This window comes from Oncorhynchus keta, chromosome 14, assembly GCF_023373465.1.
Source record: "Oncorhynchus keta strain PuntledgeMale-10-30-2019 chromosome 14, Oket_V2, whole genome shotgun sequence".
Classification (NCBI taxonomy): Eukaryota; Metazoa; Chordata; class Actinopteri; order Salmoniformes; family Salmonidae; genus Oncorhynchus; species Oncorhynchus keta.
This window is the reverse complement of record NC_068434.1, coordinates 76,293,714-76,320,745: the sequence shown is the minus strand read 5'-3', so window position 1 is coordinate 76,320,745 and position 27,032 is coordinate 76,293,714. Positions and strand designations below refer to the sequence as shown.

Here is a 27,032-nt window from a genome sequence, read left to right as displayed (position 1 = left end):
TCCTTTCATTACTGAAATTATATTTCAGGTTCAAATATATTTTTGAGAGCTTTGACGTCAAGCAATGAAGTCCAGTTCAGATACAACAGCCAACAGGAGACAAAACTAGCTAGTTTTAGAATGTTGTGTTGTACAACACCTGACTAAAGACTGGGCATTCAGATCAAGAAGAAGAGACGTGCAGTTGACACCGTTTCGTCAGTGAATCTTGGAAAATCCAGCCGACGACATGACAGGTTCTAAAACTAGACCCTTCAGATCAAACAAACCGTCTCATCGTGTGTATTTCAAATGAACTTTATGATCATGGCTATTCCTTGCCAGTAGAGTAGTATGTGAAATAGCTAGCTAGCTAATATCACAGCGTGACTTTCAGACCACAGAAATATAACACAAGGTCAAGTGACGTCATACACATAAATTAGGTAGCTAGTTAGGACTTACTAGTGAAGCTAAATTTTATATACAAATAAAATAAAAACAGCAATGTCAAAGTCAGCAAATAAGCTGCACAAGCTAATACAAACTATTGGTATGTGTGGCTTGACAACAATCAAAACAAGCAAACCAAAATAAACACTTGCATACATATTTACAACTAAATATCAAAACCATCATTTCACTTTATATCTACAAAGATGTATTATCTACCTAACAATGTCTTACATTTTAAGCAGAAAAAATGCAAACTGTGTCAGTTTTGAATCCCTTCAACTCTCATTGTTCTCTCCACTGAGTGAACGCAAATCCAAGGTTTACTCTCGTCTTGGCCCGGGCTCTATCATTTTCCCTTTTCTCCTTCAGGCAGGCTAAAGGTGCAATATTGCATCACATTGTATGACCACTAGCAACTAACTCAAGCTTTTGAAAAAGCTCCATTCATTCCTATGGAGGACTGCTTCTTCTGAGGACTGCCAATATGTCTGACCCTGGGTCGTGTTCATTAGGGCACACCGTAGCAAAACACCTTGGAACTGAAAACAAAACGAACACTTCTTATCGGGCAAGTTCAGATATTGTAGTACCTCCCCATTTCAAACCGTTTTCTTTAGCTTCGTGCCTATTGAACACAACTCTGGTATCAATGAAGCCTGTTGCATGTGATGTTACCCCAGTAGAGGAAGCCCACCCAGCCACTCACCGGTTGGGGCCCCCCAGAAGAGTGAGGGCCATCTGGCTGGCACACACACCAGTCATCTCCAGCCGCCGCTCCAGAGACAGGCCATGCCGCTCCGCTGAGGCCAGAAGACACTTGTGAAGCTCGTAGGACACACTGGGGACAACCAGGCCAGTGTCTACAGTCAGAGGAGCGAGAGAGACAACAGGGGAAAATAAACATGTATTAGTTGTTATTGTGCCAGATAATAATATATGTAGCTATGAGAAGAGTAGAGATTGGATTTTTTTTTTTAAATCCATATTTCCCCCAAAAATATATGGAAATGGTACTAAAAATAGAACTGTATAGAATCCTCATAATCAGTGTGACTAGACATTATCAAAAGGAACTACAAGGCCTAATTCACCAACAGCATGAACTTTCACGATGAGGACAAACACACACACACACACACACACACACACACACACACACACACACACACACACACACACACACACAGGAACTCCTCAAGGAGAAGGAGTTCATGAATAAGCAGAATATCCCCTCACGTGAGGAGCCAGTTCCCTTGGGAAAGCTTCTTTCCTTGACCTGATCTCTTTCCAATCACGGAAGGAAGATTCCCTTCTTCCCCTCTCATTTGTCACTGTTGTCTGACGCAACAACAAAGAGAGTGTCATATTTTGTAAAGAGCTGCCAAACATGAGGATGCGAACTGAACTGCCTCTCCTAGCTATCCCCTGCGGTCTTCTGGAGGGGCTGGGTTCACACGCTCCAGCTCATCCCTGCTGAGCTCCCTCAGCATCCCCATAACCAGAGCTTTGGGCTGAGAAAGACACCGGCGGCAGCCCCCCGGGCCCACACACACTACCACCACACCTCACATAGGACTCCACCAAAACATAAGGGTACCATGACAAAGGGGAAAATTGATAACAGGTGGTTAAGGTGTACTGGTTGGTACACCCATGTGCCAATAAAGATGGCTAGTGTGTGTGGGAGTGTTGCAGCTTGACTTCTTGAGTGAATACTCAGTTCCAGGACCACCCACACATTCAAGGTTTTTCTTTATTTTTACTATTTTCTACATTGTAGAATAATTGATGGAGATAAACACTATGAATTAGAAAATATTTCTAAAAAACAGTTTTTGCTTTGTCATTGTGGGATATTGTGTGTAGAGTGATGAGGGGGAAAAAATATTTAATCAGTTTTAGAATAAAGCTGTAACGTAACAAAATGTGGGGGGAAAATCAAGGGGTTTGAATACTTTCCGAATGCACTGTGTGTGTGTGTATGTATGTATATACAGTTGAAGTCGGAAGTTTACATACACCTTAGCCAAATACATTTAAACTCAGTTTCTCACAATTCCTGACATTTAATTCTAGTAAAAACACCCTGTCTCATGTCATTTAGGATCACCACTTTATTTTAAGAATGTGAAATGTCAGAATAATAGTAGAGAGAATGATTTATTTCAGCTTTTACTTCTTTCACCACATTCCCAGTGGGTCAGAATTTTACATACACTCAATTAGTATTTGGTAGCATTGCCTTTAAATTGTTTAACTTGTGTCAAACGTTTCAGGTAGCCTTCCTCAAGCTTCCCACAATAAGTTGGGTGAATTTTGGCCCATTCCTCCTGACAGAGTTGGTGTAACTGAGTCAGGTTTGTAGGCCTCCTTGCTCGCACATGCTTTTTCAGTTCTGCCCACAAATGTTCTATGGGATTGAGGTCAGGGCTTTGTGATGGCCACTCCAATACCTTGACTTTGTTGTCCTTCAGCCATTTTGCCACAACTTTGGAAGTATGCGTGGGGTCAGTGTCCATTTGGAAGACCCATTTGCGATCAAGCGTTAACTTCCTGACTGATGTCTTGAGTTGTTGCTTCAATATATCCACATAATTTTCCTTCTTCATGACACCATCTATTTTGTGAAGTGCACCAGTCCCTCGTTCAGCAAGGCACCCCCACAACATGATGCTCCCACCCGTGCATGGGAGCGTCTCCTTCCTGAGCGGTATGATGGCTGCGTGGTCCCATGGTGTTTATACTTGCGTACTATTGTTTGTACAGATGAACGTGGTACCTTCAGGCATTTGGAAATTGCTCCCAAGGATGAACCGGACTTGTGGAGGTCTACAATTTTTTTCTGTGGTCTTGGCTGATTTCATTTGATTTTCCCATGATGTCAAGCAAAGAGGCACTGAGTTTGAAGGTAGGCCTTGAAATACATCCACAGGTACACCTCCAACTGACTCAAATTATGTCAATTAGCCTGTTAGAAACTTCTAAAGCCGTGACATCATTTTCTGGAATTTTCCAAGCTGTTTACAAGCACAATCAACTTAGTGTATGTAAACTTCTGACCCACTGGAATTGTGATACAGTGAATTATAAATGAAATAATCTGTCTGTAAACAATTGTTCGAAAAATTACTTGTGTCATGCACAAAGTAGATGTCCTAAATGGCTTGCCAAAACTACAGTTTGTTCACAATAAATTTGTGGAGTGGTTGAAAAACAAGTTTTAATGACTCCAATGTAAGTGTATGTAAACTTCCGACTTCAACTGTATATCTATCTCTCTACTACTCAGGTCTGTGTGTCAACACAGTAGAGGATATCTAGGAAAGACCAGCCCAGGGAACATGGTTCCTAGATACTACCACAACCATGTCATTATTCTGGTAGCTTTAAAAGAGCCCTGTGCTAATCTCTACCTATAGCCCATGGCACATTAGTCTCGAGAGGAACACTAGCTGGAGGGGCTGCACGGCTCAATATCCCTTTGATAGTGAAGCAGGTAAGACCTTAACGGCCTGTTCCAAAGCGCTGGCCTGGCATTTGAGTGCTCAGCGTGGCCTCCCTCATGTATTATGTGCATGCAGGCACGTATGCAGCTATCAGAAACACACAGGCATATCACTCAAGGCAGAACACATGCAGTGTGACATGCAAGAAAACACACACCCGCAAACAGCAGATAGACGGATGTCGTGCCTGGGAGAAATGAACCTTATCTCTTCCCTCTCCGTATCTCCACATCCCTCCCACTGTTCCAGTACAAGGACAGGTAATATGTTACAGTTGGGTGGGAGAAACCCAGTCTACTCTACTGCACCGTTCCTCGGACAATCACGTGAGCGATAAGCACACAGCAAAGTTAACTGCTCCTTGTCATGCAACCTGCCACTGAGGAGAGGGAAAGGGAGAGGTGGGAGTTGCACTATGATCTAATTGCTTTTTGACCATCCTGCCAGCTATGCGTGTTTGTAAGGAATTCCCCTGCTACAGCCCCCCACCCCGATCCTGTGTACTCTCACACTCACACACACACACCCACTCCACTACACGCAATGCTCAACCTGCTCAACTGGGTAGCCAGGAGCACGCAGCGGCAGTAAAATAAACTGAGCTGGAAGCAATCCTTCAAGCATGACAACGAGAAAGTTGAAGCTGAAATCAATACACACATGCAGGCAGGAAGCGGGTCATGGGTTATTAGGGCTGGCGCTGAGAGAGGGAGGGGGGAGAGAGAGAGAGAGAACAAGGAGTGAGGTTGCACAGTTTCACAAGGTTCCTCCAGACTACAAGCCTGTTACTGCTGCAGTACCAAGGGGCTGCGAGCCTCTAACACTCCAGACACTCCATAACCTCAGCCCTCATAACTATGAGTAATGCAGGTCAATTGATTAGAAAGTTCCATTTGAGGACCTCCCGAGTGGTGCAGCGGTCTACGGCACTGCATCCCTGGCTGCGCGGTTTGGCGTGTCATGTTTCGGAGGACGCACGACTCGACCTTCGCATCTCCCGAGCCTGTTGGGGAGTTGCAACGATGAGACAAGATTGAATGAGGGAGCACAAAAATGTTCTCATGCCACCAGACCAAGGGAATCAATAGCTGTGAATAACACTTTTCCTCAGCTCTCACGCCCTCTCCTGTCACTCTCTCCATCAAAGGTAGTTAACAGGGCAGTGATTTGATTTGTTCTGTGGCATTAGTATGTTTACAGTGAAGAGATTTGAGTACATGTGTAGCAGTGGAGGCTGCTGAGGGGAGGAAGGCTCATAATAATGGCTGGAACGGAGCAACCTGAATGTGTTTGATGTTGTTGATACCTTTCCACTTTTTCCATTCCAGCCATTACCACGTGCCCGTCTTCCCCAATTAAGGTGCCAACGTGTAGATGAGGAGTGGTTTAACACACATAGCAATTAGCAAAGGACAGCAGACAGACAATATGTTATCCCAACGCCAAACATTTGTTTTCCTAGCCCCTTTTCTGCTGTTGATTTAAATATTTAGTGGATAGGAATGGATTCAGGTGAGAGCAGCCAGGAGTAGGGTAAGGGTTTGTTCCACATGTAGTGTGGTTGCATCCCAAATGGCACCCTATTCCTATGGGCCCTTAGCAAAAGTAGTGCACTATATAGGGAATAGGGTGCCATTTGAGTGGTAACCTGTGTGTGACTATGAGAGGTGCTGTTTATGTAAAGCTCAGAGCGGTCTGATAATTACAAGGTACAGAGGATGGGGCTTAGCATGACAGCATTCAGGCAGGTAGCAGACCTGCCCAGCCCGTTCGGTAAAAAGAGAAAAGCGTCCACATTCAGCTCCCAGTTCTCAGCACCAGGGACAAGGCTTTTAATGGCCGCCTGGCCCGCATTGTCATCATAGTCACCGCACTGCTGTCGCCCTGATAACTCTGGCTGGCGTCCATGTTAGGCTACTTACATAACCCTTTCTAAGAACTGTTGCACATTTCACATACCTGTATGTCGGTACAGTATGTACTGTAGTGTAGCGGCTATTTGAGACTAGGGCTCACATTCATGTAGTGAGTCATTTCATGTAGTGATTTAAGTTATCCAGTGAGGTGTATCAGTGTAGTGTCTTTGTCTGGGAGTATTTAGTCAGCTGGCAACAGAAGCACAACACTCCTATCTCCATGGGTGCACAGAATGCATTCTATGATTCTCTCTTTATTTCTCTCTCTCGGAGGACCTGAGCCCTAGGACCATGCCTCAGGACTACCTGACATATTGACTCCTTGCTGTCCCCAGTCCACCTGGCCGTGCTGCTGCTCCAGTTTCAACTGTTCTGCCTGTGATTATTATTATTTGACCATGCTGGTCATTTATGAACATTTGAACATCTTGGCCATGTTCTGTTATAATCTCCATCCGGCACAGCCAGAAGAGGACTGGCCACCTCACATAGCCTGGTTCCTCTCTAGGTTTCTTCCTAGGTTTTGGCCTTTCTAGGGAGTTTTTCCTAGCCACCGTGTTTCTACACCTGCATTGCTTGCTGTTTGGGGTTTTACGCTGGGTTTCTGTACAGCGCTTTGAGATATCAGCTGATGTACAAAGGGCTATATATAATCAATTTGATTTGATTTGATATGACTAATAGCGATGGTATTGGCATCGCTATCCTTTTTCCCTAATGAGAGAGATAGCATGTGTGTGAGTGTGCTTGTGTTCCACGAAGACCTATATGACTTTATGCCAACACCAGAAACCAGATTTGACTGGTACTGATCCCCTATCCCTACAGCGTAGTGATTGGTCCAGCGGAGCCAGAGTGATAGGTGTTGCTCTTCTTGTCACACCTTGGAATCCAGGCCAGGGGCCTAGCATAGTGTGCCATTCACTTATCTCCTGTATGAAACCAATTATATAACACACTTATAAAGAGTGGGACTGCATGGTGGGGCAGTGAGCTCAAAGCTCAAAAGTCACCTGCTGCCTCAATCAAAAGAGTAACCAAAGTTGGATCCGAGCCAGCACGGCACATTGCGGAAGTGGGAGGTGGCCCTCTCTGGCCAATAGGAGACAGTCAAACCCACACCCAGCAAAGAGTTTCAGTGTTGCTTCACAGAAGCACAAGAGGTAGACCAGCACTGTCACTCTGAGAACGTATACTATTTCTGTCTAAAGTCAATACTGACATGGAGGGGGAATTCAACTAGTTTCCAAAGTAAACACTACAATCATTATCACCGGTCCGCTAGACACGCATGCAACAGAAAACATCCTGAGGGTAGAACTTGTTGTGTCGGTCATCAATTCTTTTCATTTTCACCAGATACAGAGTCAAAAAATATATATTTTTAATGGTAAATCCCCATTCTCTGGTTGAATGGGTCACCAATCTACAGAGGTTTTCCCATCTTTGAGCTACATGAAAAACATTCTAGTATCTTAAAGGAGAGAAAAACAAACAAGAGACTGTATGGACAGAGAAGAATAGCTCATTAGAGCTGTGTGTGTGTGTACGGTGGGTGTGTCACTCCGTAGGGAGAAGCCAGCAGTGATTACTGAGAGGGAGAGGCTCGGCCTCTTCACCACACGCTGCACACGGGCTGGACTGTGACCGGAACCTATATCTCTCCTCCATCACATCTCCAGCCCGATGGTCTTCACTGAGAATACCGACACTGTTGCGTCCGATTACTGGGTATTTATTTTTCTTGATTGTTGGTTTAAGGCCTATTTTAGAGCTGTACACAATGTCCTGTCTCTCCACTAGTCTGGCTCGCTTAGCCAAACCCATGGGTCTACTGTAGCCTCAATAGATCCAGCGGCTGGGGTGAGAGACACTCAGGGCCTAAGGGCACTGGCAGACAGGCCTCTGGAAGTGAATGTGTGATGACAGATGTGAATGAAGAGTGTTCTATCTGTCTAACCCTCAGGGCAGCAGGTTTCTAGATGTGGATGTGTGATATATATGTGAATGGAGGGCGCTCTCTCTCTCTCTCTCTCTCTCTCTCTCTCTCTCTCTCTCAATGGAGCTTGTTGTGTTCTCTCTCTCTCTTACCAGTGCAGTACTCCTTGCCCCCGTGTTGTGGGACCGTGATCTGCCGGTAGACGACTGGTTTGACCTCCAGGATGTTCTCGTCGTGACGGTAACGTGTGGGTGTACCACGTTCGCCACCGGGTGTACCACGGGAACGTGCCCCATTGCAATCTGTGCCGTCAATCTGTGAGAACACGGCTGCCTTGTCGAACAGTGCCAGGTTTGCCTCAAAGTCAAAGTCTGTGTCCAGACCCTCGTCCATATCAGCACCAAAACACTCGTCGTCCCTGAGCCTCATCTGCCCTCCACCTCCTCCGTTCTTCACTCCATTCTTCTTCGGCGTGGCCTGGTTTGGCCCTCGGTTACTAGATGATGCTGGAGGACCTGAAGAACATAAATCAAGACATTAGAAGGACGATTTATTCTGATTTCTTTTTACAGTATATATTTTTATCGAACCTTTATTTAACTAGGCAAGTCAGTTAAGAACAAATTCTTATTTACAATGACGCCCTAGGAACAGTGGGTTAACTGCCTTGTTCAGGGGCAGAACGACAGATGTTTACCATGTCAGCTCAGGGATTCGATGTAGCAACCTTTGGGTTACTGGCCCAATGCTCTAACCACCAGGCTACCTGCCGCCCCTATAGCCTGACTAGCAATTATGGTGCACAACCCCAAAATCCCAGTTAAGAGAGTAATATTTCAGACTGGAGTCCATTAATCTCTGTCAGGACTCCAGTCTGCTTTCTAATGTGTCCTCAATACTGATCTTATCCTATGGCTGTATCAGGAGCTTCAGTTATATAACAAGCAACATCAATAGCACATTAATAATACAGGCTAGCAGTTTTCTACCAACACACAATCCTCAACACACAACGTTTAGATACATGCATGGCGCACTAACAAATCAAAAAGAACCAACTGGAAAAAAAATAACTGGAAAAACCGGGTGTTCAACCCTAACTGTGATGAGGTCTCACGCTAACCTAGAGAGAGAGAGAGAGAGAGGCACAGCCGCACGCAAGTGTCACACTGACAGCTAGGTACTTTAGGCTCTCACGCAAGATACACACCAAGACACTCAGTCAAGTCACGTACACACTACTGTTGTCACAATGGCGTTGTCACCCGATCACACCGACTGATCTGAGACCTGCTACTATATCAATGTATTTTTGACAATGGAGGAGAGTGAGGGACTGCTTAAAAAAAACATCTGTTCATGTGTGTGCATTAGCTTTTCAAAATAGGCAAACATTTTACAATGAGACCACACAGAGTATAATTACCTACGGGTCTAATTGTAAATCTCAGTGAATCAGATGCCTGAATGCACTGGGCAATGCTCCAAGTCAAGCAGAGAATAATGAACACCAAGTTAGTACTAGTGTCTGATTGAATTGGTGTGAAGATGTGGAGAGGTGTAAGAGATATTTGAACAAAACATGAACTTGAGCCATGTGAAAAGTCATTGACTGAAACTTCACGGTGAACTACATTTCAAAGACTGATTAAACATGACCCATATTTAAGTTACACACATTACAAGCAAACGTTTCTTACAGAAAAATGAATCACTATGACACCAGTGAGATAAACACACAGGAGCTAAACTGGAGTGAGCGACAGCATGCTGTGACAGCGTGTGAGGCTTGTCAACATGTTGCTGTGTTGTGTGGAGGGAAATGTGTTCACATGCAAGGTAAGACTGACTGAAGGAAAACCATGTCAGTCAGCCGCAACAACTCCCTCTGTGTGTGTGTGTGACACAGTTCAATTGTTTTATTTGACCTTTATTTAACTAGGCTAGTCAGTTAAGAACAAATTCTTATTTTCAATGACGGCCTAGGAACAGTGCTGCCTTGTTCAGGGGCAGAACGACAGATTTTTACCTTGTCAGCTCGGGGATTCGATCTTGCAACCTTTCGGTTACTAGTCCAACGCTCTAACCACTAGGCGACCTGCCACCCCAATCAAGAACAGGAAGGAAGAGCTTTACTGTACACTTAATGTATGTACCAGGGGCAAAGAAAAAACAAAGGGTGAAGCTGATAGCATGTATAGGAGCATGTATAGGAACATTTTTATATGCAAAAAAATAAATAAAAAAGCTATTTTTCCCCCCAATTATAGTCTTAACAAGGTCTGTTTGGATCCAATAATAATCCACTCGATTTGCATAGGACTATGCATCCTTCATTTCATTCCTACATTCTCATCCTAAATCTCTCAGCAATATTAATGTCAGATAATTACAAATCATTTGTACAGCCCATGATCTTGTATAAGTAGTCCGTAACCCCACCTCCCTTTCTTTCTATGGCCCCCTGCTATGGGGCTGGTTAGGGGCATGGCATTGCGTGTGAAAGGGTCAGCCCAACCCCTGCCACTCAGCACTTTGGTCTCATGCAATTTGTGCATTAGCTCCCTTGGCTGTTGGCCCAAGAATCTGGAGATTAAAATAAAAAATCCAAAAGGTAAACAGTGCTTCCACAATTGATATGGCCTGGCCCCTTCCAAGCGCACTGCCACTGGGACAACATGGCTTCCTGTGGGGAGGGGGGGGGACAGAAGGGCACTAAGGCACGTAAGCCAGGCCTTGCATAACCTCTTTAAGAGCAGACACAGCGAGGGGGGAATGTTTATTGATCTTAGTCACACACGTATTGTAAAGAGGAACTTTGGTACAAGCCTTTAGCACGCTATGGGAATGTGGGGAAGTCACAGCATTGCAAACAGTGCCTGGCTGCTTCCACGCTCAGTAAGTAGTAACCTGGTGACACCATAGACTAGAGGAAAGGACACCGGTTCACCAGACAGACAGAAATAAACTAGACTGATTAAGCAGACTACTACGTAGTAGTTTTTTTTAAAGGGTTACTGCTTTATGGGTTGTGGTTATTATACCTGGCAGAAATGATTAAAAAAGTATTCTCATAGTACATCCGAGGTTAATAATTTACTAAAACGTGCCAAAACACTGCAGGGATTTGTGTCTGATAAACAGAAATAACAGAGCAGAGACCAAACAAAAGAAACAGAAGCCCTTAATGTATGAATATGCCAGTCAGGTAAAACATAGTGTAACCTTTCCCTTCCTATCCACAGAGCCTAGGTACAGTGCCTTGCGTAAGTATTCGGCCGCCTTGAACTTTGCGAACTTTTGCCACATTTCAGGCTTCAAACATAAAGATATAAAACTGTATTTTTTTGTGAAGAATCAACAACAAGTGGGACACAATCATGAAGTGGAACGACATTTATTGGATATTTCAAACTTTTTTAACAAATCAAAACGGAAAAATTGGGCGTGCAAAATTATTCAGCCCCCTTAAGTTAATACTTTGTAGCGCCACCTTTTGCTGAGATTACAACTGTAAGTCGCTTGGGGTAGGTCTATCAGTTTTGCACATCGAGAGACTGAAATTTTTTCCCATTCCTCCTTGCAAAACAGCTCGAGCTCAGTGAGGTTGGATGGAGAGCAATTGTGACCAGCAGTTTTCAGTTATTTCCACAGATTCTCGATTGGATTCAGGTCTGGACTTTGACTTGGCCATTCTAACACCTGGATATGTTTATTTTTGAACCATTCCATTGTAGATTTTGCTTTATGCTTTGGATCATTGTCTTGTTGGAAGACAAATCTCCGTCCCAGTCTCAGGTCTTTTGCAGACTCCATCAGGTTTTCTTCCAGAATGGTCCTGTATTTGGCTCCATCCATCTTCCCTTCAATTTTAACCATCTTCCCTGTCCCTGCTGAAGAAAAGCAGGCCAAAACCATGATGCTGCCACCACCATGTTTGACAGTGGGGATGGTGTGTTCAGGGTGATGGGCTGTGTTGCTTTTACGCCAAACATAACATTTTGCATTGTTGCCAAAAAGTTCAATTTTGGTTTCATCTGACCAGAGCACCTTCTTCCACATGTTTGGTGTGTCTCCCAGGTGGCTTGTGGCAAACTTTAAACGACACTTTTTATGGATATCTTTAAGAAATGGCTTTCTTCTTGCCACTCTTCCATAAAGGCCAGATTTGTGCAATATACGACTGATTGTTGTCCTATGGACAGAGTCTCCCACCTCAGATGTAGATCTCTGCAGTTCATCCAGAGTGATCATGGGCCTCTTGGCTGCATCTCTGATCAGTCTTCTCCTTGTATGAGCTGAAAGTTTAGAGGGACGGCCAGGTCTTGGTAGATTTGCAGTGGTCTGATACTCCTTCCATTTCAATATTATCGCTTGCACAGTGCTCCTTGGGATGTTTAAAGCTTGGGAAATCTTTTTGTATCCAAATCCGGCTTTAAACTTCTTCACAACAGTATCTCGGACCTGCCTGGTGTGTTCCTTGTTCTTCATGATGCTCTCTGCGCTTTTAACGGACCTCTGAGACTATCACAGTGCAGGTGCATTTATACAGAGACTTGATTACACACAGGTGGATTGTATTTATCATCATTAGTCATTTAGGTCAACATTGGATCATTCAGAGATCCTCACTGAACTTCTGGAGAGAGTTTGCTGCACTGAAAGTAAAGGGGCTGAATAATTTTGCACGCCCAATTTTTCAGTTTTTGATTTGTTAAAAAAGTTTGAAATATCCAATAAATGTCGTTCCACTTCATGCTTGTGTCCCACTTGTTGTTGATTCTTCACAAATAAATACAGTTTTATATCTTTATGTTTGAAGCCTGAAATGTGGCAAAAGGTCGCAAAGTTCAAGGGGGCCGAATACTTTCGCAAGGCACTGTATCTCTCAGAAAAGACAAGTGCATAAATGTTACTATGATCAAAAAGAGAAAAAAATGCCAGGTGAAGCAATGTGTTGGCTCATCTTCAAGGACTGCTAACAAACTGTGCAGATCCCAGAGATTAGGGAGTGGATTTACATGTGACACTGATACTTGTAGTTTCACATTTCCTCCTGTCACTGAATAAGGAAAAAGATCAATGAGAACTTTCTGCTCTATAATCACAGTCAGATAGCGGGAAATACGTTCATGACTGTGCTTACACTATCTTATGTAAACATGTCATAATTGAGAAATAGCCTCGTTCCCAATGTGATAATGTGTTGAGTGTACTTTCTAAATGGGACTAACTGTTACGGTTGGCACCAAATTCATTGGGTTAAGACATGAAGGGGCTAAATATAGTGCGGGTCAAATGTATTAGCCTACATCTAGCACTCATAAGCAACAGAGGCGGAGATACAAATGTATGTAGTCATTGAGTGTGATGGTTAAATAAAAAGGTTAAATAAATGGTGTAAGATTCTAATGCAATAAATAGCGCATTCAGAAAGTACTCAGACCCCTTAACTTTTCCCACATTTTGTTATGTTACTAGGGCTGTGGCGGTCACCAAATTTCATCAACCAATTATTGTCAAGCCAATAACTGGTCAGTCTCATGCTAATTGACCATAAATTAAACACATTTAGCATCTCCTGGCTTCCACACACAGCCTACAAGCCACCAATGCAGACCTTTGGAACATCTATATTACAAAAAGTCTAATACATTCATGTAATATAGCCTACAACGTCACAATAAATCTATTATTTATATTAGACATGTCTAAAGAAGCATGATATGAAGAAAATATAGTCTATTTCAGAAGAACAGAATAGCACACTCCAAGTTGTCCTTATGTTAGGCCTTGATCTGGATATGCCAAATACAGTGCCTTGCGAAAGTATTCGGCCCCCTTGAACTTTGCGACCTTTTGCCACATTTCAGGCTTCAAACATAAAGATATAAAACTGTATTTTTTTGTGAAGAATCAACAACAAGTGGGACACAATCATGATGTGGAACGACATTTATTGGATATTTCAAACTTTTTTAACAAATCAAAAACTGAAAAGTTGGGCGTGCAAAATTATTCAGCTCCTTTACTTTCAGTGCAGCAAACTCTCTCCAGAAGTTCAGTGAGGATCTCTGAATGATCCAATGTTGACCTAAATGACTAATGATGATAAATACAATCCACCTGTGTGTAATCAAGTCTCCGTATAAATGCACCTGCACTGTGATAGTCTCAGAGGTCCGTTAAAAGCGCAGAGAGCATCATGAAGAACAAGGAACACACCAGGCAGGTCCGAGATACTGTTGTGAAGAAGTTTAAAGCCGGATTTGGATACAAAAACATCTCCCAAGCATTAAACATCCCAAGGAACACTGTGCAAGCGATAATATTGAAATGGAAGGAGTATCAGACCACTGCAAATCTACCAAGACCTGGCCGTCCCTCTAAACTTTCAGCTCATACAAGGAGAAGACTGATCAGAGATGCAGCCAAGAGGCCCATGATCACTCTGGATGAACTGCAGAGATCTACAGCTGAGGTGGGATACTCTGTCCATAGGACAACAATCAGTCGTATATTGCACAAATCTGGACTTTATGGAAGAGTGGCAAGAAGAAAGCCATTTCTTAAAGATATCCATAAAAAGTGTTGTTTAAAGTTTGCCACAAGCCACCTGGGAGACACATCAAACATGTGGAAGAAGGTGCTCTGGTCAGCTGAAACCAAAATTAAACTTTTAGCAACAATGCAAAACGTTATGTTTGGCGTAAAAGCAACACAGCACATCACCCTGAACACACCATCCCCACTGTCAAACATGGTGGTGGCAGCATCATGGTTTGGGCCTGCTTTTCTTCAGCAGGGACAGGGAAGATGGTTAAAATTGATGGGAAGATGGATGGAGCCAAATACAGGACCATTCTGGAAGAAAACCTGATGGAGTCTGCAAAGACCTGAGACTGGGACGGAGATTTGTCTTCCAACAAGACAATGATCCAAAACATAAAGCAAAATCTACAATGGAATGGTTCAAAAATAAACATATCCAGGTGTTAGAATGGCCAAGTCAAAGTCCAGACCTGAATCCAATCGAGAATCTGTGGAAGGAACTGAAAACTGCTGTTCACAAATGCTCTCCATCCAACCTCACTGAGCTCGAGCTGTTTTGCAAGGAGGAATGTGAAAAAAATTTCAGTCTCTCGATGTACAAAACTGATAGAGACATACCCCAAGCGACTTACAGCTGTAATTGCAGCAAAAGGTGGCGCTACAAAGTATTAACTTAAGGGGGCTGAATAATTTTGCACGCCCAATTTTTCCGTTTTTGATTTGTTAAAAAAGTTTGAAATATCCAATAAATGTCGTTCCATTTCATGATTGTGTCCCACTTGTTGTTGATTTTTCACAAAAAAATACAGTTTTATATCTTTATGTTTGAAGATAAGATAGTTTGTTTAGCAACAAGATTTGCTTAGAAATCTGTGGCATTCTTTTATAGTAGGAAGAATACAATTGAACAAAGCTGAATAAAATATTAATATTTTCTCCAAACAATGAGGGAGTGCGCATGTGCAGTTATTCTGTGTTGAGTAGTTAACAAAGAAATAGGTACTCCTTTATGCTTAATTTAGAGATATCAATGTAACTTTAGTTGTTTTACAAACGTTGGGCTATATGTTTAGATTTTTAATACATTGTAAGACTGCATGATGCGACTAATGATGATTTGCAAAAAGTCGATTGAAAGGAATAAGCTCTGCTTTGTTTTTTCGCAGGCTGTACACACTTCATTAGTCTCTCATTTACAATTTGACAAGCACTTGATAATGCCCAAAATGTCATGGTAGCATCCATCCCCTTTGTGGCCGTAATGCACCCTAAATAAATCCATGCCTTTCGTGCAATTGCGTGCGTCCTTATCCAATTCCGAGGTGCATATCGAAGATTTTGGAAGAACTGTCCACATCCACTTTTCGTCAGCCAACAAGAGGAGTAGGTATAACGAACAGCAAAAGCACGAGCCTATGTCAATCTACTATCACCCATAGTACAAATGTCAACCTATTCTATTCTGTGTGAGAAATAAATATGGTAAGCGAGTCTATAGGCCTAGCATACAGAAAGCTGATGGGATCCTCCTCTTTTAAGTAGAGGTCATCACTCTGTTTTCTCACACAATTGCATAGTCTTTCAAAATGTTGCGCAACATGAGCTCAAGGCCTCTAATGAAGTGTTTGATTAGATTTTCAAATACATTTGCATTGATGCCAGAGTGATTAGAGGGACAATAAAGTGCAGAGTACCAGGTAGTTAGCAAGTTCGGTAGGCTACTAATGACCATCAGCAGCATTAGAGCTTGGAGAAGCCTAATTACCATGACTCGTGAATGTCGGTGTGACAGTAATACGGTCACCGCAACAGCCCTATATGTTACAGCCTGATTCTAAAATGTATTACATTAATTTTTTTCATCAATCTACACACAATACCCCATAATGACAAAGCAAAAACTATTTTTTGCACATTTATTACAAATAAAAAAAACTGAAATATACCATTTACATAAGTATTCAGACCCTTTACTCACCGATTAAACCGATTACTGATTACAGCCTCATGTCTTCTTGGGGATGACGCTACAAGCATCAATCTCTGCAGATCCTCTAAAGCTCGGTCAGGTTGGATGGGGAGCGTTGCTGCACAGCTATTTTCAGGTCTCTCCAGAGATGTTTGATCGGGTTCAAGTCCAGGCTCTGGCTGAGCCACTCAAGAACATTCAGAGACTTGTCCAGAAGACACTCCTGCGTTGTCTTGGCTGTGTGCTTAGGGTCGTTGGAAGGTGAACCTTTACCCCAGTCTGAGTGCTCTGGAGCAGGTTTTCATCAAGGATTTGTCTGTACTTTGCTCTGTTCATCTTTTCCTTGATCCTGACTAGTCTCCCAGTTACTGACGCGGAAAAACATGCTTCACCGTAGGGATGGTGCCAGGTTTCCTCTAGAAGTGACGATTGACATTCAGGCCAAAGAGTTCACTCTTGGTTTCTTCAGGCCAGAGAGTTTTGTTTCTCATGGTCTGAGTCCTTCAGGTGCCTTTTGGCAAACTCCAAGTGGGCTGTCATGTGCCTTTTACTGAGGAGTGGCTTCCGTCTGGCCATTCTACCATAAAGGCCTGATTGGTGGAGTGCTGCAGAGATGGTTGTCCTTCTGGAAGTTTCTCCCATCTCCACAGAGGAACTCTGGAGCTCTATCAGAGTGACCATCGGGCTCTTGGTCACCTCCCTGACCAAGGCCCTTCTCCCCCGATTGCTCAGTTTAGAAGGGGGGAAGATCAATGAAAACAGGATGCACCAGAGCTCAATTGAGTCTCATAGCAAAGGGTCTGAATAGTTAAAAAAGGTATCTGTTTTTTTCGTTTTAGTTTTAACAACCTGTTTTTGCTTTGGCATTATGGGGTATTGTGTGTAGATTGATGAGGAAAAAAATTTATTTAATCAATTTTAGAATAAGGCTGTAACGTAACAAAATGCGTAAAAAGGGGTCTGAATAATTTCCGATTGCGCTGTACATAAGACGGCAGGCTGTGGCCATGGTAGAACACACTGAAGAGACCCATGGCCTATTCAAATGCACTCAGTCAGACAGCACTCTTTGTGGCTTCTGGAGAACTGCTGATAGAAGATGGTGTTCCACTACCACTGTATAAAATGTCACCCAGCCCAATTTTTGTTACCTGAAGGGACGTTGAATCGGGGCCTTGCAACCGGTTTAAAAAAATAAAACTCCCAAACTAGTCCTCTCATCTCACCTTTGCGTAAAATGGTAATAGGAGCGGTGGTGGAATGGGTGTTGTTGGCAGGGTAACCACCTCTGCTATTCTGACCACTCTGCCCTGAAGATTTGACACCTGGATCAGACAAGACCCCTTGTCCAGCACTGGCTCTGCTGACACCACTTTGAGTTTGGATATCCAGGAACTTGAGCTCTTTGATGTCCATAGCACTGCACAGAATGTAAACATTGACATGTTAACAGTAGATTGCTTAAAACAAATAAGTAGGCCCATATGTTTTGTGAAATAACTAGAGCAATGCACAGAATGTAACTAGTATGTACAGTGAGGCAAAAAAGTATTTAGTCAGCCAACAATTGTGCAAGTTCTCTCACTTAAAAAGATGAGAGGCCTGTAATTTATCATAGGTACACTTCAACTATGACAGACAAAATGAGAAAAAAAATCCAGAAAATCACATTGTAGGATTTTTAATGAATTTATTTGCAAATTATGGTGGAAAATAAGTATTTGTTCAATAACAAAAGTTTCTCAATACTTTGTTATATACCCTTTGTTGGCAATGACAGAGGTCAAACGTTTTCTGTAAGTCTTCACAAGGTTTTCACACACTGTTGCTGGTATTTTGGCCCATTCCTCCATGCAGATCTCCTCTAGAGCAGTGATGTTTTGGGGCTGTTGCTAGGGAACACGGACTTTCAACTCCCTCCAAATAATTTCTATGGGGTTGAGATCTGGAGACTGGCTAGGCCACTCCAGGACCTTGAAATGCTTCTTACGAAGCCACTCCTTCGTTGCCCAGGCGGTGTGTTTGGGATCATTGTCATGCTGAAAGACCCAGCCACGTTTTATCTTCAATGCCCTTGCTGATGGAAGGAGGTTTTCACTCAAAATCTCACGATACATGGCCCCATTCATTCTTTCCTTTACACGGATCAGTCGTCCTGGTCCCTTTGCAGAAAAACAGCCCCAAAGCATGTTTCCACCCCCATGCTTCACAGTAGGTATGGTGTTCTTTGGATGCAACTCAGCATTCTTTGTCCTCCAAACACGACGAGTTGAGTTTTTACAACAACAAAAAATATATTTTGGTTTCATCTGACCACATGACATTCTCCCAATCTTCTTCTGGATCATCCACATGCTCTCTAGCAAATTTCAGACAGGCCTGGACATGTACTGGCTTAAGCAGGGGAACACGTCTGGCACTGCAGGATTTGAGTTCCTGGCGGGGTAGTGTGTTACTGATGGTAGGCTTTGTTACTTTGGTCCCAGCTCTCTGCAGGTCATTTACTAGGTTCCCCGTGTGGTTCTGGGATTTTTGCTCACCGTTTTTGTGATCATTTTGACCCCACGGGGTGAGATCTTGCGTGGAGCCCCAGATCGAGGGAGATTATCAGTGGTCTTGTATGTCTTCCATTTCCTAATAATTGCTCCCACACTTGATTTCTTCAAACCAAGCTGCTTACCTATTGCAGATTCAGTCTTCCCAGCCTGGTGCAGTTCTACAATTTTGTTTCTGGTGTCCTTTGACAGCTCTTTGGTCTTGGCCATAGTGGAGTTTGGAGTGTGACTGTTTGAGGTTGTGGACAGGTGTCTTTTATACTGATAACAACTTCAAACAGGTTCCATTAATACAGGTAACGAATGGAGGACAGAGGAGCCTCTTAAAGAAGAAGTTACAGGTCTGTGAGAGCCAGAAATCTTGCTTATTTGTAGGTGACCAAATACTTATTTTCCACCATAATTTGCAAATAAATTCATTAAAAATCCTCCAATGTCATTTTCTGGATTTTTTTCTCTCATTTTGTCTGTCATAGTTGAAGTGTACCTATGATGAAAATTACAGGCCTCTCATCTTTTTAAGTGGGAGAACTTGTACAATTGGTGGCTGACTAAATACTTTTTTGCCCCACTGTATGTAGCCTGAGTCTCAGATCTGTTTGTGCCATCTTGCCAAATGCCAACTCCTATGTCATTGTCACCGCAAATGATTTCCTGAAATCTGTGACGCAGGCTAATCTTTCTGTACTTCACCATGCGAAATCCTTACCTGAAGGTGACCTCAGGGACAGGGCACTTGACCCCATTGTGAAAAGGTTTTCTGAGAGAGATGGTCTGACTAGTCTGGTCCACAGATGACACTTCTCCCTGGTACATGCCCAGGGTTGGTCCACAGTTTATTGACACCAGACTACCCAACCAGCCTGCAGCCATTCTCTCTGGATCTAGGCATATATGGAAGACAGAGAACAACTTCACAAATACGTTATAGCTTTCTGATCAATGGGACATTAATGGTGTAAAACTGTTCTGTTTGAGCTACAAAACAACTTGGATGATATGTATAAATTGAAAGCAGAGGGAGCCTTTGTCAGATCTAGGAAGAAGTGAACAAAAATTAATCTTGTTTTTTCAGGTTAGAAAAATACCACTCTAAAAATAATACAATTCAACAATTAAATATTAATGGTCTCATCAGAGATGATCCCAAATTAATCTCTAACTTTAGTTGCAACTTCTACAAGAATGTATATAGTTCTAAGTATTGAGGTTTCTTCAACTTTTTTATTTGACTCTCTGGGGGATGTGAAATCAATTGGGGAGGCTGAGAGGTAACAGTGTGATGACCCTATTATAGTTCAAAATAAAAGGTCTCCTCGGATTGATGTATATCTGCTGAGTTTTACAAAACTTTTTCTCAACATTTGGCCCCATATCTGTTGGAGGTCTTTTCTGAAAGCATTACAAATAATTCTCTCTCCCAGTTTGACTCCAGGTCCGAAATACTTGCTTCTACTCAATAATTGGCGTCCAATCTGTCTGCTCAATAATGACTACAAAATATTAGCCTCTATTTTTGCAAAAAGAATGAAGGAAGTATTGGACTCAATTATAGAATAGACCCAATCTGGCTTCATGAGGAATAGACATATCTAATAATATCCGACTGGTGTTACACCTTATTGACTATTCTGATTTAAACTTCGAATATCGTTTTATTGTCGTCTTAGACTTTTATAAAGCCTTTGATATAGTGGAACATGAGTTTCTATTTCTCTCCCTTAAGAAATTTTGTTTTGGGGAATTATGTTGATGTACTATTAAAACTCTTTATATGAATGGAAACAGTTCAATTAAATTAAAGCATGGCACTTCTCCTAGATTTGATTTGAAAATAGGAATTAGGCAAGGTTGCCCAATTTCACCTTAACTCTTTCCTGCTTGCAACCCAACTTCTTACAAGTTCTGTTAAACCAGCTATATAAAAGGGATCTATTGCTGACAGAGATATTATCATAAGTCAACTTGCAGATGACACAACCCTCTTTTTGAAAGATGCTGACCAGATTCCTAGAGCAGTCGATGTGATAAATATATTTTCCAAAGCATCTGGTCTTTGCCAAAACCTTAATAAGTGTAAATTGTTTGCTGTTAAAGACTGTGTGATACCCTCTATATGCAATATTCCAGTCAAGGAAAAAGTAACATACCTTGGGATTACCATATCTAAGAATCAACAGGAAATATGCTCATTAAATTTTATACCTATTATTATTAAAAAGAAGAAGTTGAACCATTGGTTGCAAAGGGATTTATCCTTGAAAGATTGAGTATTGCTTTCTAAAGCTGAAGGTATCGCCAGACTTCCTTATGCAGCCCAGTCCCTACATCTTGACAACAAAATAGGTAAAGCGGTTGACCAGGTGCTTTTCAACTTCCTCTGGAAAAATCGTACACATTATATTAGGAAATCTGTCGTTATGAACTCATATGAATATGGTGGTCTCAATTGTTTAGATGTTACTACTTTTGAATAATACTTTTCAGGTAAATTGGGCCAAGCATTTTTTTTAAATAATCCAACTAATGGTGTAAAAAAGTCTAAGGACTTATAGTTACAGGTCTAAAATATGAGTTCCATTGGCTATACAATTGGCTAACAGCGGGGGTAACCACAGCCCTTTGTAAATAACTACTAGCTACCTAACGTAAACTGGCTACTCACTCATCACTTACCTACTCTGGCAATTACGTCGTTAGCTAGCTAGCTAGGAAACAAGCTGGCAGTGTAGCTGTCAAATACTCTAGTTAGCTATCACTGTGTTAAATCGGTATCTAGCTAGGTAACCAAATAACGCAACTAGCTAGCTGTTCCGTTCGAAAAGATGGCTAGCTAACGCTACCTAGCTACTGCCAAATTGTTGTGAACGCTAACGTTAACTAGATAACATTAGCGTAGCTAAATCAGAAATCATGGCTAACGTCGGTTATTAATATATCCATCCTCTCCACTCTTTTGTTATTCATTAAACACTGTCAGGTAAAATTGAAAATTATATACCTAGTTTTTTGTGATGAGTTTGCTAACAACACTTTCTGAACTCGAAGAATCTGTGTTGTTTCCTGGTCACAACGTCACTTCCTTCGCTTTCCCCACCTGCGTTCATTGATTGTTTATGCAGGGGGGCACCAATGGGGCAACATGTTGCTGCAAATGTGTATTAAGGTAAATGCAATTATGATAAAAAGTGAAGGCATTATTTACAATGCCAACAAAGGTTGTTTTAAATAATTGCACCAATGGCAAGTTTATAGCTTATTTACTCATGAAAACGTGCTCACTTTGTGTGCTGCTTGTTTTTGTAGTAGAAGTCCAAGTCTGTACACAGGTAAGTGATGATATCCAACCCTATCTTATCTAGCTAGTAGTGTTACAGATGTACTCTTTGATCAGCCAAATACTGATGTCCTCTCCTAATGATTGGCCTGTGTATATTAGCTTGTGAATGCATGCATGGGTTGTTATTATTATTATTATTATATAGATAAGCCAAAACACTCAAGAAAAGAGAGCACAAGTTAATTGATTTTCAGCTTTTATTTCAGTAGCTACCTAGATAGCTACCAACAACACAATGCATAGTGTATACAGTTGGGGTTTTAGTTTTCAAGAGTCCTTCGTTACATTATAAAATGTTGACATTTATAACACAGTCAGTAATACATACGTATTTTGGTGTCCTGACAAAGCCACCACAATATATACACATTTTAGGCACATTTCAAAAAAGGACTTTCCAAATTACATCTAGGCTTAAAAATGTACACAAACAATCAATCACATGTTGGTGGGATACAAACATAGCTTCAGTGTGTTGCGTCCACATTTGACTGATTTATTCAGTGGAATAAAAATATCTAGCTTAGAATTGGGAGGATACATCCATTCAACTCTGTCTGTGACCACCTGAGCAATAACTAAAAAAGTACGAGAACAGGCACTTTATGTGTATGCACCAATTTGTAAGTCGCTCTGGATAAGAGCGTCTGCTAAATGACTTAAATGTAAATGTAAATGATATAGGTTGTAACATTTTTGCCTCAAACAATTCTGTAGCAAAAAATTAGACCCAAACAAATAACTAAAAAACAATGCTCTTTAAAACCCCATCATGGGTTTATGTATATTTTTTAAAGATGTATCCTCTTTAAAGCGATCTGATACAGTATATGAGCTGTGAAAAAGGCAGCTAAACAGCTACAGTCTCTCCTGATATCTCCCGAAGCAACACCTGACAAACTCTAGGAGGCCCTGTGGTATGCTGGTCATAGAAACGAATCAACTCTATGAGTTTGTGAAGGTCCTTTATCCAATACAACACTTGTTTGGAATCCCCCTACATACCATTTCAGATTATAATTTTATCGATTTCAAATTGTCTACAATTTGACTCAGTTTTCCCTCACTGTTAATTCTCCAATGAATCAAGAGAGATGTCAAGCCCAGTCGTTCCTAGAGAGAAAATGTACCCTCTGACATTTAAATCTGAACTCATCTCATGCCATCAAGTATGTAGGGCTAACTATAAATCAGTTATAGTGATGTTGAGAATCATAAATGTGACCATGGCCCTCACTCCTCCTGCCCCCATGGCCGCAGGCTAGCCTTCAGCTGACAGCGCTTGTGCTTCATGGTGAGGCCGTACTCTGGGGTCATGTCCAGCGGGTGCCCAGGTTTCTCCTGGAAGCGCAGCCTTTGGAGCAGGATGGCCAGGAAGAGGTAGACCTCGTTGCGTCCGATGGCCTCACCGATGCAGCGACGCTTGCCCATGCCAAATATGAGCACCTTCTCCCCCTCCAATTTGTTGAGTTCTGTGCCATCAGCACTCAGGAAACGGTCAGGGTTGAATGAAGAAGGCTCCTTCCACAGCTCCCTGAAGAGCACAGAGGTAACAATTTACATTAGGTTCTTGTTATACCTGTGTAGTAACTGTAATTACTACATTAACAACACTGTTGTTGCACAGTAGTTGCATAGTAATAGGGTTGAGAAGTTTTAGTTTAAAAATACTACTCACGGGTCATGGTTGACCTGCCACTGGTTGATGAAGACACAGGTGTCCTTGGGAATGAAGTAGCCATTGAGGGATGTATCCTTGATCGTGCTAAAAAAATATTGACAATACCAGTCAGACCATGCCATATGTGTCTATAATGTGTAACTGATATTGTAAATGTCTGTTTGGCTGATATTGTAAATGTCAGTTTGGCTGATATTGTACATTTGTGTTTTGAGCAGGTGCAAGTGCAACTCACCAGTGTGGGATGGTGAACGGCAGGAAGGAAGAGTGCCGGAAGATCTCCAGGATGAAGGCTTCCAGCAGAGGTAAGTTGATTTTGTCTGAGAGACGGGGAGTGCGAATCATTCCCACCTTTTCCTCTGTTGGGAGGACAATAGAGAACATTGGTTATCAAAAAAGAATGGGACAGGTAGTGACAGGTCAGTAAGCCACAATATTTTGAATCATGACTCTATAGAATTACATATTGAACTGATTTATAGGATCTCTGTGGATGACTAATTTCATTTAGGGAACAGAACTATCTGTTAAAACCAGCAAGGTTCAACTTACTCAGTTCCTGATGCAGTCTTTCCTGGATCTCTGGATAAGCCACAAGGTACACAACAGCCCATGACAGAGCTGTGCTGATGGTGTCAAAACCTTGAGGGAGACAGAAGCCGCATTGCATAATTAAAACATCTTACAAATGTACATTTGTTGAAATGATATGGAGTGACTCAGCATAACTGTTGCGTTATTTTTACTCAACTCACCTGCCCCAAACAGATCATTGACAATGCCCACAATCTTCTCATCAGAAACCTGGATGTTGGCGTTCTCATCTAGTTTCCTGTCCTCACAGTGGTCAATGAGGGAGTCAGTGATGTCACGGATGTTGTCCTGAAAACAGAAAAATGGACAATCAGTATCACAGACAACAAACAGCAATAGATCAAACATGGAATGAAACATGTAACATCTTTGAAACATGATGCAATGTATTATTTACCTTGTCATAGCTGTCATAGTGCTCACTGACAATCTTCTGCACAAAGGTGTTGAAACGGTCATTGATATCCATAAACCTCTTCATGGTGCGGTTGGGCAGGTAACGAAGGATGGGAATGAAGTCTGCAGGGTTGCCGCTGCCCACCACCTGCCCAAACTCATCACTCATGTTCACCAAGCCCAACAGCTCCTGGTCATCATGGCTGTAGCGCCGGCCGAAGCACATTCCACAGATGACGTTGGCCACCGATACAACAATATGGCGGAAGGGGTCAAAGCTGCCACTGACATCCATGACGGAGGTCAGCTGTTTTACCAAGTACTCTCCCTCCTTGCAGACGTGCTCCTCCAGGGCACAGGAGTACTCTGGGGTCGATCCCTCCAGGGTGGCGAAAGAGCGGAGGGCGCTCATAGCTAGCTTGCGGCGGGCGCGCCACACCCCAGCCTTATCGGTGCTAAAGGCCAAGCTCTTGCCGTCGTTGATGAATTTGAAGCTGTATAGATCCGGCCTCCCGGCGAAGTCTTCCCCTTGCTTGATAAGAGCCTGGCGGACTGTCTCATTGCCACTCAGAACAACCACAGGCCGCATCCCTATTTGGATCTGGAAGACTGAGCCGTAGCGCTTGCTCATGGCAGTCAGGCTGAGGTGAGGGTTATTGTGCACCTCCAGCACATTCCCGATGATGGGCAGGGGCTTTGGTCCTGGGAGCCGTTTTAGTCCCTCTGGGATCTCTGTGTGCTTGTACTTCATGAGCATGTACACCAGGCATAGTGTTACTATGGCCACCAGCCCCTCAGACACAGAGACTGAGCCGATAATGGGTAGTATCATCAGAACCATTTTTATATGTTTTTTTTAGTGGCTTGTGCACAATCTGTAAGAAGGAGAGGTACATGTTTTAGTGATTAATAGTGAGCGAGAAAAATACTCCAGCTGAGTAATAAACATTGCTCGATAACATTGTTCAAAAATTGCATTGGGGGAATTACGCACGAGTGATGCCATGCTGACTGCATGCTTTACGCATACAGCCCCATGTATTTTACGCATGGTGCACTCACACTTTTCAAGCTTTTGCAAGCCACCTTACTCTACCTGTCTTGTACCATTAAACATAGGATACATAAAAGGCTGTATAGTATTTAAAAAATGTTTTAAAGCCCTTAACTGTTACATTACCTACACGTACGTAATTTGTTTTCGAATAGATTATACTAAAAAGAAGACTCAAGAATAAACGGTACAAGATAACAGTGTATAATGCATTTTGTAGCTTGTTATATTGTATTTTTTTAAAGAAGGGAAAAAACAGTCCTAATATTATGTGCAAACTAGTTAATAAATGTTATTTCGAGACTTCATTCACAACAAAAAGACACCTGCTATTCCAACATATGTTTACCATTTGTATTACCTTCCGTTATGAGCCAATTGAGCCGTCTTGCAGGGAGATCGAAGAAGTTTGCAGGTGAGGTTATATTTATACAAAGCTTTTTCTCTTGCTATAAGAGAACTCCGTTTCTCTGTACTTAAAAGTAAGAATGGGAACTTCTTTTATAGAGCGCTTCTCAGCTCCATTGGCTGATGTCTGAGTGACGTAACCTCTCTCCCTCTCTTGGCTTGCCAGCAGCAGCGGCTGTCTCTGAAGGAGAGGTGTAATAAAATATCAAGCGGAAACATCAATGAGTAGTGTGTATATATATATATATATATATATATATAGTTGAAGTCGGAAGTTTACATACACATTTAGGTTTACATACACTTAGTCAATAAAACTCGTTTTTCAACCTCTCCACAAATGTCTTGTTAACAAACTATAGTTTTGGCAAGTCGGTTAAGACATCTACTTTGTGCATGACACAAGTAATTTTTCCAACAATTGTTTACAAACAGATTATTTCAGTTATAATTCACTGTATCACAATTCCAGTGGGTCAGAAGTTTACATACACTTTATTGACTGTGCTTTTAAACAGAAGGTTATGTCATGGCTTTAGAAGCTTCTGATAGGCTAATTGACATAATTTGAGTCAATTGGAGGTGTACCTGTGGATGTATTTCAAGGTCATGGGAAAACATAAAGAAATCAGCCCAAGACCTCAGAAAATAAATTGTAGACCTCCACAAGTCTGGTTCATCCTTGGA

At 42.2% G+C, this 27,032-nt stretch overlaps 2 protein-coding genes across 3 annotated transcripts in view; both read right to left on the bottom strand.

Annotated features, from left to right (window-relative positions):
- LOC118370887 (enhancer of mRNA-decapping protein 3-like) overlaps positions 1–21,985 on the bottom strand; it is a 29,547-nt gene extending 7,562 nt beyond the window's left edge. The window contains exons 1-5 of one of the 2 annotated variants that reach the window (XM_035756110.2): positions 21,874–21,985; positions 19,582–19,756; positions 17,544–17,737; positions 7,949–8,311; positions 1,142–1,295 (exon numbers count right to left, since the gene is read on the bottom strand). In XM_035756110.2, the coding sequence (XP_035612003.1) occupies positions 1,142–1,295; positions 7,949–8,311; positions 17,544–17,737; positions 19,582–19,745 (875 nt within the window). In that variant the 5' untranslated portion in view covers positions 19,746–19,756; positions 21,874–21,985. Of the gene's footprint in view, positions 1–1,141; positions 1,296–7,948; positions 8,312–17,543; positions 17,738–19,581; positions 19,757–21,548; positions 21,719–21,873 lie in introns of those variants that run through there. The other variant, XM_052462618.1, reaches the window with a different exon arrangement.
- Positions 21,986–22,395: 410 nt separating this feature from the next.
- Positions 22,396–26,453, bottom strand: LOC118370889 (cytochrome P450 1A1). The gene is made up of 7 exons (XM_035756114.2): positions 26,299–26,453; positions 24,885–25,758; positions 24,649–24,775; positions 24,446–24,535; positions 24,129–24,252; positions 23,891–23,977; positions 22,396–23,746 (listed from the first exon to the last, which is right to left on the bottom strand). Exons 2-7 carry the CDS (start codon positions 25,722–25,724, stop codon positions 23,446–23,448), a joined length of 1,569 nt encoding a protein of 522 aa, XP_035612007.1. The 5' UTR covers positions 25,725–25,758; positions 26,299–26,453; the 3' UTR covers positions 22,396–23,445.
- Positions 26,454–27,032: the final 579 nt, after the last annotated feature.

Bases quoted from the DNA above. Each gene is read 5' to 3' on its own strand.
- LOC118370889 (XM_035756114.2), bottom strand. From the start codon at position 25,724: ATGGTTCTGATGATACTACCCATTATCGGCTCAGTCTCTGTGTCTGAG. The intron at 24,253-24,445 runs GTAAGTTGAACC...TCCTCCCAACAG, and splicing joins AAGACTGCATCAGGAACTGA to AGGAAAAGGTGGGAATGATT. The intron at 23,978-24,128 runs GTGAGTTGCACT...ATATTTTTTTAG, and splicing joins CCGTTCACCATCCCACACTG to CACGATCAAGGATACATCCC.